Source organism: Mastigoproctus giganteus, chromosome 13, assembly GCF_048544385.1.
Source record: "Mastigoproctus giganteus isolate SK-2022 chromosome 13, ASM4854438v1, whole genome shotgun sequence".
NCBI lineage: Eukaryota > Metazoa > Arthropoda > Arachnida > Uropygi > Thelyphonidae > Mastigoproctus > Mastigoproctus giganteus.
The window spans coordinates 142,648,575-142,671,785 of record NC_143587.1 but is presented as its reverse complement, the minus strand read 5'-3'; the positions used below and the strand labels follow the sequence as shown (position 1 = coordinate 142,671,785).

General features: G+C 37.2%; 1 protein-coding gene across 3 annotated transcripts in view; it reads right to left on the bottom strand.

Moving 5' to 3' along the window:
- The window catches only part of LOC150076497 (uncharacterized), a 256,085-nt gene that overhangs the window by 100,582 nt on the left and 132,292 nt on the right, over positions 1-23,211 (bottom strand). For all 3 annotated transcript variants that reach the window (XM_090387827.1, XM_090387828.1, XM_090387829.1), the window contains 3 exons: positions 11,882-11,937; positions 11,512-11,587; positions 8,413-8,574 (listed from right to left, as the gene is read on the bottom strand). In XM_090387827.1, coding sequence (XP_090243953.1) covers positions 8,413-8,574; positions 11,512-11,587; positions 11,882-11,937 — 294 coding nt within the window. The remainder of the gene's footprint in view (positions 1-8,412; positions 8,575-11,511; positions 11,588-11,881; positions 11,938-23,211) is intronic.

The window sequence follows — 23,211 nt, the reverse complement described above, 5'->3', positions numbered from 1 at the left end:
ATTGATGACAACCAAAAGACACTGCTAATAATGAAAGATAAAGAAAAAGGGCAGTTCTCAGCATTATTATCGACCAATTACTTGTTTACAAATAATGTAAACAAGTAATTGAATGAGTACATTGAACAATTGTACAGAGAAATAGAGTGGGCCAGTAAATCAGAATGTCTTATAATGGGGGATTTTAACTTCCCAGATATTGACTGGAACTTGTGGGTTGGTCACTCACACACTAGTCAGACTTTTGTGGATTTATTGGATGATTGTTTTCTGCAGCAGCATGTTCGAGAGGCAACCAGAGAAAGTAACACTCTTGATCTGGTTATCAGCAGTGATCATTCGTGTATTAAGAATTTGCAGATAAAGGAACCACTAGGTGGCAGTGATCACAGTGTGCTGAAGTGGGATTTACTCAAAGAGGTAACTACCGTCAGGGGTAAAGGAAAGGGTTTTTGCTTCCGTAAAGGGGAGTACAGTGGTCTCAGACAGTTTTTAAATTCTGTACAGTGGGATCAACTGACGATGTTACCAACAGTAAATTCTAAGTGGGAAGCATTCAAAGAATTAATTGTGGAAGCTACTAGACTTTATATACCGATTAAGAAATATCGTTCAAGGTTTAGGCCTAAATGGTTATCAAATGAACTAATGAGACTCGTGACAGAGAAGAAAAATGCATGGGATGCATATAAATTATCAGGTGACGCAGAAGCCTGTGGCAGATATAAGCTAGTCTGTAATCAGGTCACAAAGGAGGTTCGGCAGGCGAAGGCGGATTACGAGAAATCTTTGGCAAAAGATGCTAAGAAAAACAGCAAGGATTTCTTTACTTATATAAACTCTAAAAGGAAGGGGAAGAATCTGATTGGTCCACTTGACATCGATGGTTCGACTGTTGATGATCCTGCTCAGATAGCAAACAAACTGAATGAGTATTTTGCATCTACATTCACACGTGAGGAATTATTACAATTTGAAAATGGAAGAAGGTTATCAAATTGTAGCAGTGTGCTTAATGATTTTGTAATAACTGAGAGCAAAGTGGAGGAGAAATTATTGAAGTTAAACATAAGAAAGGCACCTGGGGTGGATGGGATCTATCCAGTTATTTTAAAGGAGGCGGCAAAGCAACTAAGCAAACCCTCAGCCATAATTATGAGAGCATCCTTGGACTCAGGGGAGGTTCCCACGGACTGGAGATGTGCAAATGTGTCCCCAATTCACAAAGGTGGATCGAAGGGTGACACGAGTAATTACAGACCAGTTAGTTTAACTTCTGTTCCGGGTAAAATAATGGAGTCGCTGGTTAAAGATGCATTGCAGGATCATCTAGACAAGACTGCAGCAATAATTCAAACACAGCATGGGTTTGTTAAGGGAAAGTCTTGTCTGACAAATTTGATTGGTTATTATGATGTGGTCACAAAGGAACTGGACGCAAAAAATAATTTTGATATCATATACTTGGATTTCAGGAAAGCTTTTGACACTGTTGCGCATGGAAGACTACTGTACAAATTGGAGCAGAATGGTATTAAGGGTAAGTTGCTACAATGGATAAAAGGATGGTTAAGTGGGAGAAGACAGAGGGTGGTAATCAATGGGTGCTGCTCTTCGTGGACTAATGTTATTAGTGGAGTCCCACAGGGTTCGGTGTTGGGTCCACTGTTGTTTTGTGTATTTATCAATGATATTGATAAAGGTATATCAGGCTTAATGTCGAAGTTTGCAGATGACACAAAGGTTGGCAGGGTTGTTAATAACAGTAATGGCAGTGTGCTACTGCAACAGGATCTAGATAATTTGGGCAGATGGGCTAAGAAGTGGCAACTGAAGTTTAACCTTGACAAATGCAAAGTACTGCATATGGGTAGAAGTAACCCCAGAGAAACGTACCAACTGTGTGGTACTACACTTAAGGTGGTAGAAAATGAAAAAGACCTGGGAGTAATTGTGCAGTCAGATATGAAATTTTCTGAGCAGTGCAGACAGGCTGCTAGGGCGGGTAATGGGGTTTTGTCAATGATATATAGGAATTTTGCTAGCAGGGAAAAGGAGGTGATTGTCCCTCTGTATAAGGCAATGGTCAGGCCACGCCTTGAGTACTGCGTACAGGTCTGGAGGCCTCATTTTAGGAAGGATGTAGATTTGCTTGAGCGTGTACAGAGAAGAGCAACACGATTGGTGAGGGGAATGAAGGGATTCTCTTACCAAGAGAGGCTTAAGTTCTGCAAATTGCAGTGGCTGGAGACTAGGCACCTGCGCGGTGATCTGATTGAGGTCTATAAGGCCTTGAATGGGTTGAGCACGCTGAATTCTGATGGGATCCTTCCACTTGTTCAGATTACCAACCTACGGGGACATAAGTTCAAATTAAGAAAGGACAGATGTAGAATAGATGTGCGGAAATTTGCCTTTAGCCAGCAGGTGGTTAATTGCTGGAACAAACTTCCATCTGTCGTTGTAGAAGTTGATAGGTTAAATAAATTTAAGGAGGAACTGGACAGGCATTTGGAGGGAATGGTGTGATTTTTTTTTTTTTTTTTTTGGCTGATGCTGCATAAGCTCCTACACTTGCTTTCTTGCATCATGTGCCACTACTACTACTACTACTAATGTTTAAATTGCTAACTGGTACAACTGTTGATGCAATTCAACAAAATTTAATTCTAAAAATCTTGCTAAGGAGAAGAAAGGAAATTGTTGAAACTTTCATGGAAATCATGAGAGTTTCAACAATTGCTGATTGACAAAAGATTAATTTTTTCAACAAAAGGTCAAATGCTGATTGATAAAATGGTATTTAAAAATTCAAAAAGTAGGAAAACAAATCTACGTGTATCCTAGATCGATTATAAAAAAAGTGTTCAATTCCTTGCAGCATATGTGGACTGAAAAATCCTTAGAGGTTTCATAATAAGCAACAAGGTCAGAAAATTCTTATCAGCAGCATTGGAAAAATGGAACACCCTGGTGACAGTCAATGGAGAGGAGTGAGTAAGTGTCAACTTGGGCATGGAATTTTTCAGGGCGACTTCCTTTCACATTACTTTTCATCATTGCTATGATACAATTATCAATGACACCAAATAAAACAAATTGTGGTTATAAAATCTCAAAGCAACCTGGAAAAACTTCTTATCTGCTATACATGGATGATTTTAAATTGTGTGGAAAATCTCAAGCAGAAATTCAATCATTGCTAAATGCAGTCAGAATATTTAGCTAGGACAATGCTATGGACTGTGGAAAAGAAAAATGTGCAGTGTTATCAATCAAGAGAGGAAAATTTACTGAATCAGATGGAATACAACTTTCAGTTGGCAATGTAATTAACTTGACTACAGAAAAATTGCAAATATCTAGGGAGATTACAAACTGAAGATATACAACATACATACATACATACATATAAATATATATATATATATATATATATATATATATATATATATACACAGTGCAAAAGAAGACTGGAACCAAATCAGATTGGTCCACTGGATGTTGATGGTTCAACAGTTGAGGATCCAGCTCAGGTGGTTAACAATCTAAACGAGTATTTTGCATCTACATTCACACATGAGGAGTTATTCAGGAAGTGGAATGTCGTAGGTGAAGTAAACATTGGCAGTGAGCTAGATGATTTTCTTATAACTGAGAGGAAAGTGGAGGAGAAATTGTTGAGGATAAACATAAAAAAGGCACCCGGGGTGGATGGGATCTATCCAGTTATATTAAAGGAGGCAGCAAAGGAAGTAAGCAAACCCCTAGCAATAATTATGAGAGCTTCTTTGGACTCAGGGGAGGTACCCATGGACTGGAGATGTGCAAATGTAACCCCAATTCACAAAGGAGGATCAAAGGCTGACACAAGTAATTATAGACCTGTTAGTTTAACTTCGGTTCCAGGAAAATTAATGGAGGCACTGGTTAAAGAAGCACTGCAGGATCATCTGGACAAGAATTCAGTTATAGCTCAGACACAGCATGGTTTTGTTAAGGGCAGGTCTTGCCTGACCAATTTGATTGGATACTATGATGTAGTCACAAAAGAACTGGATGCAGGGAATAACTTTGATATTATATATTTGGATCTTAGAAAGGCTTTTGATACTGTTGCGCATGGAAGACTGCTGCACAAATTGGAGAAGTGTGGCATTGGAGGCAAATTGCTGCTATGGATAAAGGGATGGTTGAGTGGTAGAAGACAGAGAGTGGTAATCAATGGACACTGCTCAACGTGGACTAATGTTATTAGTGGAGTTCCTCAGGGTTCAGTGTTGGGTCCATTGTTGTTTTCTGTATTTATAAATGATATTGATGATGGTATATTAGGCTTAATGTCCAAGTTTGCAGACGATACCAAGGTTGGCAGGGTTGTTAAGGACACTACTGATACTATGCTGCTGCAACAGGATCTGGAAAGGTTGAGCAGATGGGCTGAGAGGTGGCAAATGAAGTTTAACATTGACAAATGTAAAGTACTACATATGGGAAACAGTAACCCCAGATCAACGTATCAACTCTGTGGTACTACGCTGACAGTGGTAGAGAATGAAAAGGACCTGGGGGTAATTGTGCAGGCAGATATGAAGTTCTCTGAGCAGTGCCGAAGGGCTGTAAAAATAGCTCATGATATCTTGTCAATGATATACAGGAATTTTTCTAGCAGGGACAGGGATGTGATTATTCCCTTGTATAAGGCATTGGTCAGGCCACACCTTGAGTACTGTATACAGGTCTGGAGGCCTCATTTCAAGAAGGATGTAGAGCTGCTGGAACGAGTACAGAGAAGGGCAACAAGATTAGTGAATGGAACAAAGGGTTGCTCTTACGAAGAAAGGCTTAAGTTTTGCAAATTACAGAGCCTGGAGACTAGGCATCGACGAGGTGATCTGATAGAGGTCTATAAGGCTTTGAATGGCTTGAGCATGCTCAATGCTGATGGGATTCTCCCTCTTGCTCAGAATAATCACCTGAGAGGGCATAAATTCAAATTGAGGAAGGACAGATGTCGGATAGATGTGCGGAAATTTGCCTTTAGCCTGCGGGCAGTTGGTTTGTGGAATAGACTCCCATCGCTTGTTGTTGAAGTTGATAGCCTAAACAAATTTAAGGCTCAGCTGGACAGGTATTTCGAACGAACGGAGGGGTGAAATGGGAGTAGTGGTTGTTTTTTTTTTTTTTTTTTTTTTTCCGGCTGAGGCTGAATAAGCTTGCTTTCTTGCATCATATGCCTCTACTAATGCTAATGCTAATGCTAATACATAAAGAGTTAAAAAAAATATTGAAATCACAATTAAATGGCAGAAATATGATTCAAGCTATAAACACGTAGATAATTCCAGTGATTCGACACAGTGCAGGAATAATTCACTCAACACAAGCTGAACTGGATGTGTTAGACCACAAAACTAGAAAAATGAGAGATAATCATGCTCTATGCCCTTGAAGTAGTAGTAGTAGTAGTAGTGGCATGTGATGCAAGAAAGCAAGCATATGAGCTTATGCAGCATCAGCCAAAAAAAAAAAAAAAAAAAAAAAATCACGCCATTCCCTCCAAATGCCCGTCCAGTTCCTCCTTAAATTTATTCAACCTATCAACTTCCACAACGACGGATGGAAGTTTGTTCCAGTAATTAACCACCCGCTGGCTAAAGGCAAATTTCCGCACATCTATTCTACATCTGTCCTTTCTTAATTTGAATTTATGCCCCCTTAGGTTCGTAATCTGAACAAGTGGAAGGATCCCATCAGAATTCAGCGTGCTCAACCCATTCAAGTGACAGTGACTGACTTTATTTACTACAAAACAGTGGTGTCTGAGGATTACTGCAAGTGAAACAAACAGTAGAAGAAGAAAAGGACTCTGAATGATTACATGAAGAGTAAGCAAGGGAAAATTTTGGCTGATGTCTGCAAAAAAGATATAATTAAAGCAGAAGCAAAAAGGACAGCTACAGAAAATAAATCTTAAAAAATTGTATTAACACATAGTTGAATAAACAACATGCTCAATATAAAAGGAATATCAAAGGTAAAACTGACAAGAGAAATAACTAGAAATGGTTGCAAAACAGAACACTGAAAAAAGAAAAAAATGTCTCATTTTTCAGCACAGGAGCAAGCACTATAAACCAGGGGTGGGCAATCTTTATAAGTGGCAGGCCAAATAACATGCATGTGAGGTACACATGGGCCAAATTTTTTTAGCTTTCAATGATTTTTAGGATTATTAAAATGGTGTATAATGAAAAAATTGCCAGAAACAGTTTTATGTTAGTTATTGTAATATTTATACATACGCATACATACAATTAATTTTATTAATATGATAAATGAAATCCAAATTCAAGATAAAATTACAGAAAAATAATTATAGTAACATAATATAAATACAATTCCATGTAACAAAAATTGAAATATTTTATTTTTATAATATAGGGGATCCTTGTTATCCGAGGATAATTGGTTCCAGAAAATCCACTTAAAATGGGGACCAATTTTCGTAATGTTTATTATTTAAATAAAACTAAATGCAACAATATTTTAAGAGTTTAAGATTCTATATCTATATAATATTTATCTTTAAGAGTTGTCTATGGTGTAGATACACCATAGACAACTCTTAAGGAAAAACTATGATAGTAGTGTAAAAGGCATCATTTCATCTATATCTTATATTGTGCTCATCCTTCACAGCGAGTTGCCCATGTATTGCACTACTTCAAATAAGTAATGCTTCACTAATAGAGAAGACTTATTACTTACTCTCAGTGGGTGGCACCACACAGACGGCACCGTTTCGAAGCTAGTTGGCTTTTCATCAGTGGATGGGCAGGTATCCTGGTATTGCAAGTGAAGCATTACTTATTCGAGGTAGTGCAAATCATGGGCAACTCATTGTGAAGGATGAGTAGATATGGTGTATCTACACCGATATTATATAGTAATGTTTATTAGGTACTTGTACATAGTAAAAAATGGATGAAGGAACTGAAAAATGAGAAAATCATTTTATTAGACATTTTTGATTATAATATGTTACACAATGTACGGTTAAGTAAAGTTTATTGAAGTTACACTATTTTTTCAGTTGTACAAATAAAGAATGAATCCAGAGTTGTTCGTGTTTTTTTTTTTTTTTTTTGTCGTATTTTTTCAGATAAAATTGTGTCGTAGAATTTAGTTATGTCTTTAATTTCATGCTTAACATTTGTTGCATGATCATGAAGATCGTTCTCACAAAAAATATCCAAGGGCTTGGTCAATTTTCCCAAGGGAAAAAGCTTTAATTCTTCAATTTTAAAACCCTTGTAAGAGTCGGATAATGAATACTCGGATACTGGGTACCCCCTGTATTTAATGAGAGATTTGACACTTTTATTTTTATCAGTGAATCAATATCCGGATCGATATTTGTCATAGCAATGCACAGAGTATTTTCTAAATTTACATCAGAAATTCCATTAATTCAAAAATATATATAATAAATGGCTGGCATTATTATTATATATATTTTGAAAACGACTGCAGGCCAGATTATGCACTTTTGTGGGCTGGAAGTTGTCCACTTGTCCACTCCTGCTATAAACCAACTAGAAAATACACTATGACAAAATTGTTGTAATGCTGCATGGGAACTTATGCACAAAGTATGAATTACCATTTTCAAAAAAACTGGTTGGAACATAAACCTAAAAAAAATTGCCGAAATCAAAAAATTCCAAACTGAGAAGCAAACGGACCATAATCATCAAGCACTGTGCTTGACATTGAGCAAGTTATGCTGATCAACATGGAAATCCCAGAAGAGAAGAATTGAAGAAAAATAGAAAAAATTGCAAAATATTGATCTACAAAATGAAATCCAGTGTTTCTGAAGAAGAAAGAAACTGTTATCCATTAGTGATTAAAGCATTGAGTGTTATTCCAAAAGGTTTGAGGAAACATCTAGACAAAATCAGCATAGACTGATGACTCCATTCAAAGCCACTTGACTTAGGGCTAATGGTTCCTAATCATATTCATAAAATAGCCATTTACTGCCAGAATCTTGCTTCAACTGTGAAAATGTTTTAAAAATGTATATTTCGGTTTGTGTTTGAAATTTTAATTTTTTAATTTTGGTAAGTGAAAAATTATAACATATTTATTCTCTTAAATGTAAAACAAATATCAATTTATGTTTTGTTTTGCTTTTATACATTTTAGTTAAGAAAATAAATCATTAAATCATGTTTCTCTAAAACAATATCTAGCTTTTTTGTTCCTTTGGCAATAACTGTGTTCCAGAAGCTTACAAAAAAAAAAAAAAAAAAAAGAGAGAGAGAGACAACATTTGCACAACATGCACACATATACTTATGTATTTATTTCTTTAAGATAAATATTCTCATATCACTTTTATACCTCGGACAGCTTGTGCAAACATCTCATCGGTCTGAAGAATATTTCCCTTAATTAGCTCCAAAGGACCAGGTCTGTGAGAAATGCGATCATTTAATCCATCTGCTAGCTTAGCTTTTTTGAGTTGTCTCTGTTTATCTTGAAGGCTAGGATCCACAGTTGTATCTGCAGAGAATAATATTTGAAATGCAATTTACAGAACTAATACATCATTTCACAGCAAAAAAAAAAAAAAAAATCCTAAATTTTAACAAACTGTGTGTGTGAGTGAATGTGTTGTACAAGCACACACATTACATACACATTTTTATTACTGCGTGATTTGTAAATGTTAATGTTGTGATTTTATATTTAATCACAGAGACCAATTTTTTTAAAGATAACCGTAAAGATCAATTATAATGGCTTCATCTCCAAGTATTTGAGATGAAACCATTATAACATTAATGGATAAGCTGTGCCTAGGATTAATGGGAAAGACACATTTCTGATGTATTTAAGATATGAACAATCTATTAGGAAGTGCTGTATCATATGCTGAGCTTTACAACCTGGGCACATAAGCTCAACCTCTTACTAATAAATATCTATGGGTAATGAAACTTCGTCCAATTCTCAACCTTACTAGAACTACCTCTTTTCACCGATTTAGTGGCGCCTCCGTAGCCAGGTGGGCAGGAGCAGCAGTGCATAGCACACGCTTCTTGATTAGACCGGGGTTCGAGCCGTGACCACCAAATACGGAGGATGCGGAAAAGGTCAGGGAAAGACCACCGCATATACCCGGAGCAATATGGCCTTAGTTGCTAATGCTCGTAAAAACCAACCAACCAACAACAACAACACCGATTTAGCTGACACCTGGAATGCTATATATGCAACTCAAGTTTTATTCTGCAGAGTTTATTACATGCGTAATCTCTACAAATTTCCCACACTTGTTTAGTCCTTTCTCCAATGGTTGAGCTAGAATCTGTAAAAGGGAGAGAAACAAATTCCCTATTTTCATTTCAAGTGCATTTTTTACAGCTCAATCAGCTTTCCCATTGCTACTGATGACTTGAAGATACAATCTATTATTGTAATGTGAATTAGCTCAAGCAGGTCTTTGATTTTGTTTCTGACATAAATTTATTAATGGATGTACTGGGTTGTTTCTGTTAAGAGCCATTACAGAACACAAGGAGTCAATATATACTAGAACAGATAAAAGTTGGCATCTTTCAATGCCATCCAAGGTCAGTTTGATTTCATATATCTCAGCAGTTAGTATACTAGAGAACTTCGGAATGCCACATCTACTAAATGCTCACTCTTAAATCCATCTGTATAAACCTTGAAAGGTGAGTAATGGAAGTTGCTGTTTACGCCACTTTGTGAGTGTGTGTATAGAGGGGGAGGAGGAGGAGGAAAGGGGTGAATCCTATATTAAGGGAAAAAAGGTTTCCAGAGAAGCTCAAAGGTCATACATTTTTGTAGAGATGAAGCTGATATCTATTTTCCATTCCGCAAAGGGATCTTGCAGTCTAATTCTGACTCATTAATTCTCATTCAGTTCATAGTCACATCTAATACACCATATATGATCAAATGATATTTTCCATATAAACTTGATTTGTGCCTTAAGATGTCATACTTCAAGATTTTCTTACCTTCAGACAAAAGTTAATAGTCTTTATTAATTTTATTTTATTTTATTTTATTTTTTTGGTGGGTGGATAGGGAAGGGCATTACTCACTTTTCAATTGGTTTTATTTAGCAGTAAAATTGAGGTGGAAAAAATTTCAACAAAGTTACCGTTTTTGCTCGTGGACAATTTCAAGTAGCAGTTTCCAGGTCCAGATAATTTTTGTGCAATACTTGTATTTTTGCCGACAGGGCTAGCCGGGTGGGTCAAGTGCCTGCCTGGCAACCCAAAGGTCGTGGGTTCGATTCCCGCCTCGGGCTTGGATACTGCAAAAACTTTGGGAGGTGCATTATGGCCACAGAAGCCTATGCGCCAACAACTACAAAAAAAAAAAACAAAAAAACCTTGTATTTTTTTTTTGAAGGACGATATCATACATATAAAATTATCAAACTGCATTTTTACCCGAGTCCATCCCACTGACACTTTAGCTAGCAGTGAAGGGAGCGAAGGGGAAGGTTTTTGTAATTACTTCAATATTAATCTTCACTTCTCTGAAACAGCTTTGGCAACGTAATTGCCATGAGATTCTAGTTAGTATTAATCAGTGGTAATAACAGAATTTTTCAAGGGGAGTGGTGTGTTTGAAGCAGTGTTTGAAGAATCATTAAGTTTTAGTCATCATGTAGCAGCTTAAAAAATCCACTTTATTTTGATCATGGGAGGAGGGGGACTATAGCGACACTTTAACCTCTACCTGGGATTGCCACTGGTAATAATATTAAAAAATATATGATTAGCCAATGTTTGCAGTTACCTAAACTTGAAAAGAAAATAACATTCTGATTCATATTCAAGTGAATTTAATATTAAATCAGACTAATTTTGATTTCTCTTTTATTCTGGAAATTTCGAGAAAACTTTGAAACCGATTTGGAATTAAAAAAAATAGCAGAAAATAAAAAAAACTACAAACTTCACTACAATGCTAGAGCTTATTATAATTAAGAAGTGGGGGTGCCTCCGTAGCCAGGTGGGTAGGAGCAGCAGTGTGTAGCACATGCTTCTTGAATAGTGTTTGAGCCCGTGACCACCAAATATGGAGGATGCGGAAAGGTCGGGGAATGACCACCGCATATCCCCGGAGCAATATGGCCTTAGTTGCTAATGCTCCTAAAAACCAAATAACAAACGAACAAAACAATTAGACTGATAAAATAGATATAGATGCAACATTAAAGGCCTCCATAGCCAAATTGTCAATCATGAGAGTATAAAGAGTATATGCACTTTGAGTGACTGTGTTTCAAGCTGTGTGACTACTAAATACACTATAATGCTTTTGTATTCCCTTTATCTTGTGAACTCCTATGACCTTATGTGATCATCCTGAAGTATAAATTGAAAATTTATTTATTTTACAAAGAGCACTAAACTTAACAATGAAAATACCACAAAAAATTTCATGACATACCTTCCAAAATATGCTGCTGGATAAGCTCCTGCCTGTCAGGTCTACGTTGGATCTTGTTCTTCAAAATATCCCCCATCTACAAATTCAAAGTACTGCATTAAAAATAGCTTTAATTACATGAATATATTTTATTTATACATGAAGAATTCTTCCGCCAGCCCATTTTAAATAGTAAGCTGAGAGGCTTTTTACATTAAATGTTAAAAGGAAATCTTACCAGAAAAAAAAAATGGAATTTCCACTTTTGATAAAAAGCATGACAACATAACTTATGAAACTCAGAATATCTTGACATTTACACTTAATTTTGTTAAAGCTAGATATTTACATAACCAATCACAATGAAAAATACAAAATTCCACCTCAGTACCTTAGCTCTTTCCAACTTCTGTCGTTGTTCATGGAATGCTGGGGGAGTTTTAAGTGCTATAAGAAACAGATATTCAGATATTATTTCACATTTATAATCAGAGTAGATTATAAGTACACTAAACATTAATTACTCAGTAGGAGTTTCTTTTATGAACAATGAAATTCATATAAAGTTTCTGAACTACAAAATGAATAACAAGTTGCCCTTATTAAAATATGCATAATAAATGTGCATACTATACTGCATTTCTACTATGTTCCAAGAAAACAGCACAAAGTAGAAATACGCTATACTATGCAGATTTTCATATAACAGTCAAGGACAGAGTACATATCCTATATTCAGACTTCTTATTATCAACACATACTATACTAAGATTGGAAAATTACATATTAAAACCTCAAAGGTTATTAAAATTTATTGAAATAAAACATATATGAGCACTTTGAGTGCTCATATATGTCAAAAATTAGTCATGTTTCTCATGACTAATTTTTTAATTGTAGGAAATGGAGCGGGGGACCTTCTTGCATTGGGCCAGTTCATATGATGATGCCAGAATATTTCAAAATGAAGTAACCATATAATTTAACACCAGGGGCTCACGTCTGGTGAGTACGGGGTTGGCACACCCAGGGTCCTGAGCTGGATATCATCTTTCGTCTCTTTTTTGGTGATTCCCTCCCCCTCCCTTCCTCCCTCTCTCTACCTCTCTCAGGGTACTCAATTTTTTTTTGGCTGGTGCAGCATAAGCCTCAGGTTTCTTTGCACCACATGGATAATAATAATAATAATAATACAATACAATACAATACAATACAATACAATTTTATTTATCAAGAGAATTCGTTTACAATAAATGAACTTGTTAAGAAAAGTATTTTTCTTGACAACAAGTTGTAATTCTTCCTTTACAACAGTTTTGTACAAATTTGTTATCTTACAGAAAAGACTTATTATCGTGCAACCAAGTTTGTAAATGTATTGCATCCTGTTGTAAATCATTCTCCATTTTTGTTAGGTTCTTTCCTATTGTATATAAGATTATATCATCTGCATAATTTTTTTATAAAGGAGTTCTTAATTACTTCGAATATGTCATTTATATAGATGTTGAACATAATTGGCTGAGCATGTGTGCCCTGAGGTACTCCTCTCTTTACATTATAAGATTTTCCCTTTGTATTTTCTACTTCTACTGTTATTTTTCTCTTGGTTAAATACTTTGCTAGTTAAGTAGTTTTGCTAGTTAAGTTTAACTTTGCTAGTTTAACTTTGCTAGGCATTGATTGAGTCTTCCCCTTATACCATATTTCAGTAATTTCTGTTGCAATATTGGGATATCAATTAGGTCATATGCTTTGGTCAAATCTATAAATAAAATCAATATGAAGTTATTGTTGTTTAAATGTAAGTCTACTAAGTTCTCTAATAATGTCTGTGTGCTCTTGCCCTTCTGATATGAGAATAGAGAGTTGTTTAACAGTCCATATTGATGTAAATATTTGCTTATATGGGAAAATATATAATTTTCTATTATCTTATTTAAAATTGACTGTATTGTTATTGGTCTGTAATTGCAAAAGTCATCAGGTGGTCCGTTTTTATATATAGAAATTACCCTAAATGAGAGTAAATTTGTAGGATAGCTTCCCGACTCTAACATCTATGCTATTAGCTCTACCAAGAGAACAGAGAACTGTTCTTTGTTTCTCTTTACCTCGGTTACTGTAATACAGTCCAGTCCATAAGATTTCTCGTTCTTTAATTGTTCTATAATTTTAAGAATCTCAGTATAATGTGGAGCTAAGACTATACAAGAGTTCATTATCTGAGGAAGCCTATCTTGTTGAATAAAGGAATCTTGGTAATAATGTATTAAGTATCTGTTGAGATCTAATACAGAGCTTTGGAAAAACTATTTGCAGCCTCATATTGTTTGTTTGCACCAGAAATCTGTTCTACTAGTGTTTTAATCTGGTTTCCTCTTGACTTTTACTTCCTTGTACTTAACATGTTATTTATAATGCTCCATTTATCCTTTTGTGTTCTCTGCTTATCCATGAAAAGAGGATTGTAATAAGTGTTTTTTCGCTTTTTTATCATACCTGTCACTTTATTTCTGGGTGTTTTATAATTGTGATAATGTTCTTTCTTTGATGGACAATTTCTATACTGCCTGAAATATTTATCCCTTTGTACCATTAATAATAATAATAATTAATAACAATAATAATAATTCGCATCAGCTACATAGGCCTGTGATAAAATTTTAGCAATGTACCTTGAAAAAAAATTAAAAGCAAATTAAATTAGCATTAGCAGAGGTATATGATGCAAGAAAGAAACCTTATACAGCATCAACCAAAAAAAAAAACACACTACCCATTTCACCCATCCATTTGCTCCAAATGCTTACTTGTCTAGTTCTGCCTTGAATTTATTTTAATTGTTCCAGCAATCAACCACCTGCTGGCTAAAGGCAAATTTGTGCACATCTATTCTACAACTGACCTTCCTCAATTTGAATTGATGTCCCCTCGGGAGATTAATCTGAGCAAGAGGAAGAATCCCATCAGCACTGAACATGCTGAAACCATTCAAGGCCTTATACACTTCAATCAGATCACCTCACAGGAGCCTAGTCTCCAGACACTGTAATTTGCAAAAATTAAGCCTTTCTTTGTAAGAGCAACCCATTGTTCCATTCAGTAATCGTGTTGCCCTTCCCTGTACTCGTTCCAGCAACTCCACATCCTTCAATTATGTGTCCTCCACACCTGTATACAGTACTCAAGGTGTGGTCTGACCATTGCCTTATACAGGGGATAAACACATCCTTTTCCCTGCTAGAAAAATTCCTGTATATCATTGACAAGACACAATGAGCTACTCTTGAAGACCATCTGCACTGCTCAGAAAACTTCATATCTGCCTGCACAATTACTCCCCAGGTCCTTTTCATTCTCTACAACCCTCAGTGTAGTACCACACAGTTGATATGTTACTCTGGGGTTACTGCTTCCCATATGCAGTACTTTACATTTGTTAATGTTAAACTTCAGTTGCCACCTCTCAGCTCATCTGCTCAACTTTTCTAGATCATGTTGCCATAGCGTAACTGTCATTAGTGTCATTAAAAACCCTGCCAACCTTCACTAATCGTGAAATCTGTAAACTTAGACACTAAGCCTAATATTCCATCATCAATATCATTAATAAATACAGAAAACAACAATGAACCCAAAACTGAGCCCTGGAGGACTCCACTAATAACATTAGTCCACAAAGAGCAGTGACCATTGATTACCACTCTGTCTTCTCCCACTCAACCATCCCTTTATCCATAGCAGCAATTTGCCTCCAATGACACACTGTTCCAATTTGAGCAGCAGTCTTCCATATGCAACAGAATCAAAAGCCTTCCTAAGATCCAAGTATATGATATCAAAATTATCCTTTGCATCCAGTTCCTTTGTGACCACATCAAAATATCCCATCAAATTGGTCTGACAAGACTTTGCCTTAACAAATCCATGCTGCTTCTGAACTATAACTGAAGTCTTGTCTAGATGATCTGGCAGTGCTTCTTTAACCAATGCCTCCGTTAATTTCCCTGGAACAGAAGTTGAACTAACAGGTCTGTAATTACTTGTGTCACCCTTTGATCATCCTCCTTTATGAATTGGGGTCACATTTGAAAATCTCCAGTCCACGAGTACTTCCCCCGAGTCCAAGGAAGCTTTCATAATTGTTGCTAAGGGTTGTTTACTTCCTTTGCTGCCTCCTTTAATATAACTGGATAGATCCCATCCACCCCAGGTGCCTTTCTTATGTTTATCTTCAACAATTTCTCTTCCACTTTGCTCTGAGTTATTACAAAATCATTTAGCTCTCTGCCAGAGTTTAATACACCTATGGCATTCACCCCCCCCCCAATAACTACTCATGTGTAAATGTAGATGCAAAATACTCATTCAGTTTGTTAGCTACCTGAGCAGGATCATCAATGGTTGAACCACTAATATCAAGTGAACCAATCTGGCACTAATTTGGCACTAATGATATTAAGAGTAGGAGACCGGCGGAATTATTTAGCAAGTACAGGTCACTGTTGAAAAAAAGCCGTGAATTAGGGTTGAATTTGAAAGTGTCTGCAATTCTGCCCAGACACGATAGGAGGGAGTATATGATGAGAGCCTTGTCAATCAATTCGGCCCTGGAGGGATTGTGCAAGGCTCAAGGGGTAGAATTTTTTTCAGCCTGGACTGTACTTGTTAACAGGAGAGATTGCTTTACAGGGATGGGATACACTTAAATAGAAAGGGTGCAAGAATTTTTGCTGATGCTGTCGAGGCAGTGTTAGGTGGGTCGGAAAACTGCTAGTTGGGGGGGGATACAAGGACTAATAGATTAACAGTAGCCACTGGCAGAGGTGGAAGTGATTCTTGCACTGCTTCTATTGAAATGAGCAGAAGCCTGAAAAACAAGATGCAGGATATTTCAGAGACTGCTGGGAGTAATTGCGGTACAAGTAAACACATGGGTTGTGTTAGGGTAGCTAAGAATAGAAACAGGTGCATGTATACCTGCGTGTACACCAATGCTAGGAGTTTGGTAAATAAATTTGAGGTATTGCTCAAAACATCAAAGGCAGATATTGTTGGGATATCAGAGACGTGGTGTCACACCGATATAAGTAATGCGGAACTGGAATTTGGGGAATACAATGTGTATAGAAAGGATAGACAGGACAGGAGGGGAGGAGGGGTTATGCTATTAGTTAAGAAACACATAAAGTCCAAGGAAGTGAAGCCAGTCGACATCGATGGACAGGGCAGTGTCGAGTCAGTTTGGTATGACATAAGCATAGGGAAATCAAAATTGAGAGTAGGAGTGTGCTATAGGCCTAATGACTCTGATGAGTATAATAAGATATTGTACAGGGAAATAGAGTGGGCCAGTAAATCAGAGAGTCTTATAATGGGAGATTTTAATTTCCCAGATATTGACTGGAATTTGTGGGTTGGTCACTCGCACACTAGCAAGGCTTTTGTGGATTTATTGGATGATTGTTTTCTACATCAGCATGTTCGTGAGGCAACAAGAGGTAGCAATACTCTTGATCTGATTATCAGTAGTGATTCTTCATGCATTAAGAATCTGCAGATAAATGAACCACTAGGTGGCAGTGATCACAGTGTGCTGAAGTGGGATTTACTCAAGGAGGTAACTACCATCAGAGGTAAAGGGAAGGGTTTTTGTTTTCGTAAAGGCGACTATGATGGTCTGAGACAGTATTTAAATTCTATACAGTGGGACCAACTGATGATGTTACCAACAGCAAACTCAAAATGGGAAGCATTCAAGGAACTAATCTTGGAGGCTACCAGGCTTTACATACCAACTAAGAAATATTGTTCAAGGTTTAGGCCTAAATGGTTGTCAGATGAACTAATGAGACATGTGGCAGAGAAGAAAAATGCATGGGATACATACAAATTAATGGGTGACATGGAAGCCTATGATAGATATAAGTTGGTCTGTAACCAAGTCACAAAGGAGATTAGGCAGGCAAAGGCAGACTACGAAAAATCCTTGGCAAAGGATGCAAAGAAAAACAGAAAAGAGTTCTTTACATATTTAAACTCAAGAAGGAAAGGGATGAATCAGATTAGTCCACTGGATATTGATGGTTCAACAGTTGAGGATCCTGCTCAGGTGGCTAACAATCTAAACGAGTATTTTGCATCTACATTCACGCATGAGGAGTTATTCAGGAAGGAGAATGATGTAGGTAAAGTAAACATTGGCAGTGAGCTGGATGATTTTGTAATAACTGAGAGGAAAGTGGAGGAGAGACTGTTGAGGATAAACATAAAAAAGGCACCTGGGGTGGATGGGATCTATCCAGTTATATTAAAGGAGGCAGCAAAGGAAGTAAGCAAACCCCCAGCCATAATTATGAGAGCTTCTTTGGACTCAGGGGAGGTACCCATAGACTGGAGATGTGAAAATGTAACCCCAATTCACAAAGGAGGATCAAAGGCTGACACAAGTAATTATAGACCTGTTAGTTTAACTTCTGTTCCAGGTAAATTAATGGAGGCACTGGTTAAAGAAGCACTGCAGGATCATCTAGACAAGAATTCAGTTATAGCTCAGACGCAGCATGGGTTTGTTAAGGGCAGGTCTTGCCTGACCAATTTGATTGGATACTATGATGTAGTCACAAAAGAACTGGATGCAGGGAATAACTTTGATATTATATATTTGGATCTTAGAAAGGCTTTTGATACTGTTGCACATGGAAGACTGCTGCACAAATTGGAGCAGTGTGGCATTAGAGGCAAATTGCTGCTATGGATAAGGGGATGGTTGAGTGGCAGAAGACAGAGAGTGGTAATCAATGGACACTGCTCAACGTGGACTAATGTTATTAGTAGAGTTCCTCAGGGTTCAGTGTTGGGTCTGTTGTTGTTTTTGGTGTTTATGAATGATATTGATGATGAGATATCAAGTTTAATGTCCAAGTTTGCAGATGATACAAAGGTTGGCAGGGTTGTTAAGGACACTACTGATGCTATGCTGCTGCAACAGGATCTGGAAAGGTTGAACAGATGGGCTGAGAGATGGCAAATGAAGTTTAACATTGACAAATGTAAAGTACTACATATGGGAAACAGTAAACCCAGAGCAACGTATCAACTCTGCGATACTACACTGACAGTGGTGGAGAATGAAAAGGACCTGGGGGTAATTGTGCAGGCAGATATGAAGTTCTCTGAGCAGTGCAGACGAGCTGCAAGAGTAGCTCATGGTGTCTTGTCAATGATATACAGGAATTTTTCTAGCAGGGATAAGGAGGTGATTATTCCCTTGTATAAGGCAATGGTTAGGCCACATCTTGAGTACTGTATACAGGTCTGGAGGCCTCATTTCAAGAAGGATGTAGAGCTGCTGGAACGAGTACAGAGAAGGGCAACAAGATTAGTGAATGGAACAAAGGGTTGCTCTCACGAAGAAAGGCTTAAGTTTTGCAAATTACAGAGTCTGGAGACTAGGCACTGGCGAGGTGATCTGATAGAGGTGTATAAGGTTTTGAATGGTTTGAGCATGCTCAATGCCAATGGGATTCTTCATCTTGCTCAGAATAATCACCTCAGAGGGCATAAATTCAAATTGAGGAAGGACGGATGTCGGATAGATGTGCGGAAATTTGCCTTTGGCCAGCGGGTGGTTGGTTGGTGGAACCGACTTCCATCACTTGGTGTTGAAGTTGATAGCCTAAACAAATTTAAAGCTCAACTGGACAGGTATTTCGAACGAACGGAGGGGTGAAATGGGAGTGGTGTGTTTTTTTTTTTTTTTTTTTGGCTGATGCTGAATAAGCTTGCTTTCTTGCATCATATGCCTCTACTAATGCTAATGCTAATGCTAATCTGATTCATCTCTTTCCTTCTAGATAGAGTTTAAAATTCTTGTTTATAGGCCAGCATGACCACCAAGACAGTGGAGTTTACAATAAATCAATCATCACAAACATTTATCATATTTAGTAGTCATGGGTTTGAACCCCGGTCCACTCAAAGAGCGTGTGTTATTGCACTCATGCTCCTAACCACTTGGCTACATCAGTCCAGTTTCCATAAGTAAAGAACTCTTTGCTGTTTTTCTTTGCATCCTTTGCCAAAGATTTCTGCTAATCTGCTTTTGCACTGTCACTTGATTCCAGACCAGCTTATATCTACCATGGGCTTCTGTTCCACCTGTTAATTTATATATATCCCATGCATTTTTCTTCTCTGCCACATGTCTCATTAGTTCATCTGACATCCATTTAGGCCTAATCCTTGACCAGTATTTCTTAGTTGGTAAGAAAAGCCCAGTAGCTTCCAAGATTAATTCTTTGAATGCTTCCCATTTAGAATTTGCTGTTGGTAACATCATCAGTTGGTTCCACTGTATAGAATTTATAAACTTCTCAGATCACCGTTAAAGCAAAAACCCTTCCCTTTATCCCCAATGGTAGTTACCTCTTTGAGTAAATCCCAGATCAGCACACTGTGATCACTGCCACCTAGTGGTTCCTTTATCTGCAGATTCTTAATGCATGAAGAATCAATACTGATAATCAGATCACGAGTGTTACTCCCTCTAGTTGCCTCCCGAACATGCTGCTGTAGAAAACAAGAATCCAATAAATCCACAAAAGCCTTGCTAGTGTGTAAGTGATCAACTCACAAGTTCCAGTCAATATCTGGGAAATTAAAATCCCACATTACAAGACAATCTGATTTACTGGCCCACTCATAGTTGTTCATTATATTCATCAGAGTCATTTGGCCTATAACATAGTCCTATTCTTAATTTTGCTTTCCCAATGCTTATGTCCCTCAAAAATGGCTTGGCACTGCACTGTCCACCCATGATAACTGGCTGCACATCCTTAGATATTATGTGTTTCTAAACTAATAGCATAACCCCTCCTCCCTTCCCATCCTTCTTGTACATATTGTACTCCCCAAATTCCAATTCTGCATTCCTTATATCTGTGTAACACCACATCTCTGATATTCCAACAATATCTGCCTTTGATGTTCTGACCAACACCTTAAATTCATCAAATTTATCTACCAAACTCCTAGCATTGGTGTACACACAAGTATACATACACCTGCTTTTATTCTTAGTTACTCTAACACAGCCCGTGTATTTACTTATTCCGCGATGACGTCCAGCAATCTCAGAAATCCCCCCCCCCCCCCGCACACCTTGTTTTCCAGCCTGCTGCTCATTCCAATAGAAGCAGTGCAAGAATCACTTTCACCTCTGCCAGCAGCTACTGTTAATCTATTAGTCCGTGTACCCCCTCCAAGCTAGCAGTTTTCCGACCTGCCTAACACTGTCTTGAAAGCATCAGCAAATATTTTTGCACCCTTTCTATTTAAGTGCATCCCATCCCTGTAGAAGAAGTCTCTCCTGTAACAAGCACAGACCAGGCTGGGAAAAATTCTACCAATTGAGCCTTGCAAACAATCTCTCCGGGGCCAGATTGATTGACAAGGCTCTCATCATATACTCCTTCCTATCTTGTCTGGGCAGAATTGCAGACACTTTCGTATTTAACCCTAATTCAATGCTTTTTTTCAACACTTACCTGTACTTGTTAAGTAATTCTGCCAATCTGCTACTCTTAATATCATTAGTACCGACGTGTACAACAATATCACCTTTTGTGTCCTTAAAAGATGATGTCTGCTCTATAATGTCATCAACCTTTGAGGACATTATAGAGCAGATATCATCTTCATCTGATGGCAGACATACCATGGTCCTGTTCCACCTATCCTTCTTACACAATATATTCCCCATTTCCATAACGACAGTCATTGTTGTTGTTGTTATTTGGTTTTTAGGAGCATTAGCAATTAAGGCCATATTGCTCCGGGATATGCAGTGGTCATTCCCTGACCTTTCCGCATCCTCCGTATTTGGTGGTGATGGGCTCGAACCTCAGTCTAATCAAGAAGTGTGTGCTACGCACTGCTGCTCCTTCCCACCTGGCTACGGAGGCACCACGACAGAGTCACCAACAACAACTAGTTCCTGTGGGCCCAGTGCATTTTGCCTTGGGAATTGCTGCTGTGTTGCCTGATGTTGAAGTGCAAGCTCTGGCATTGATGTGGGCAGCTGAGAGCTTGATGGGCCCCTCAATTTAAATCCTTCGAGGGCATCTACTCTATTCTTTAGGCTCTCATATAGGCCCACAATAATGCTGAGAGTTGGCATCCAATTTCCTCACACTTCTTACATCGAGCATACACAAAGACATTGCCCTTGGCAATATCATGTCCCGTTCCTGAATGCTCCACAAACATCAAAGAAGTAGTACACTTCAAAAGACTGTGATAACCCCCCCCCCCTCAGTTCTTCCTTGAGCCACAGCACTCCCACTAGCTTGAGCCTTTTGCTTTGCTGCTCTGGTCTGGGGCATGATTTTTAATTCATTTTCAATTAAAATTTCAAATTCAGTACAATTAAAAATGTAACACTAAACTTATATCCCAAAGCAGTTATAACAATATATAAATATATATTTCAGTATCGAGTTTTATCTCCAACCGAGTTACGTTATATAAATTTTTTATCTCTTATCAAGTTATATGTATTAAGTTGTAACATTATGTTTATAAAATCTAAGTCATTTATATGTACTGAGTTAAAAAAATTACATTCCTAAAATTTAAGTAGTTATAATTGATAATAAATTTAACTATCTTTTGCCATCCATATGGTTCAAACTCTCACACTAGCTATCTATGCCAAATCACAGATTCTAAAAGCTCTATGAATATTACTGTTGTATTACTATCTAACATGTAAGTAGTGCTATAATTTATAATTTGTAATTCTCTGCTGATATAGATTACACTGCTACAAGTTTCGTAGAACTACCAGTATCTGGCAGTTCTATGATATCGATATCTGCTGTATCGATACAATGCCGGCAGAAATCAATTGTGGCTTCTATGCAATTACAAGGCCGAGTAAAGAATAAATGCACCAATTTAACCAGAAAGTCAAAAAAAAAATACTATCCTACTAAATTTAAATCAAAAGTTATACAAAAATTATAATTTCAAATCAATAAATAAAAAAAGTCCACTTAGCGGCTTTGAACACTAGTGAGAGTCTCGTCTGTTGACGAGGCTCCCACTAGCCTCGTCAGCAGACTGCAAATAGTATGTCTACAGAATTATAAATAATATGCCTATAAAATTCATTAAGTACCATATGAGTGCGCCTTTAGAGCTGCAGTCGGTAAATTTCACAAATTTCATTGCTGAATGTCTTTTCGAAAAACTTCAATCCCTGTAGTAAGTAATTAACCCTACAGTTACTATTGAAACTGTCTATATATATCAGGCCTGACGTAGCCCAGTGGTCAGGAGCGAGAGTGCATTGTACACGTTCCTTGAGTGGACCGGGGTTCAAACCCGTGACTACTAAATACGATAAATATTTGTATTGACAAATATTTATCAATACAAATATGTAAACTCCACTGACTTGGTTGTCGTGCCGTAGTATAAACAGAATTTTTTTTTTTTTTTTTATATAAAGTCACAATAATTAGTCTGGCCCCCGTATGGATTAAATCAAAATTCTTAACTTTTAAAAATTTTTGGGCGAGTAACACAGTAACATCCACCTAACTGGCATATTATTTGTTCATATTTATTTAGAATAATTTTTCAAAAAGAGGAAAATGTATTGTACATATGAACAGAACAATACATATTTCACCCCATTAATCAAAATTA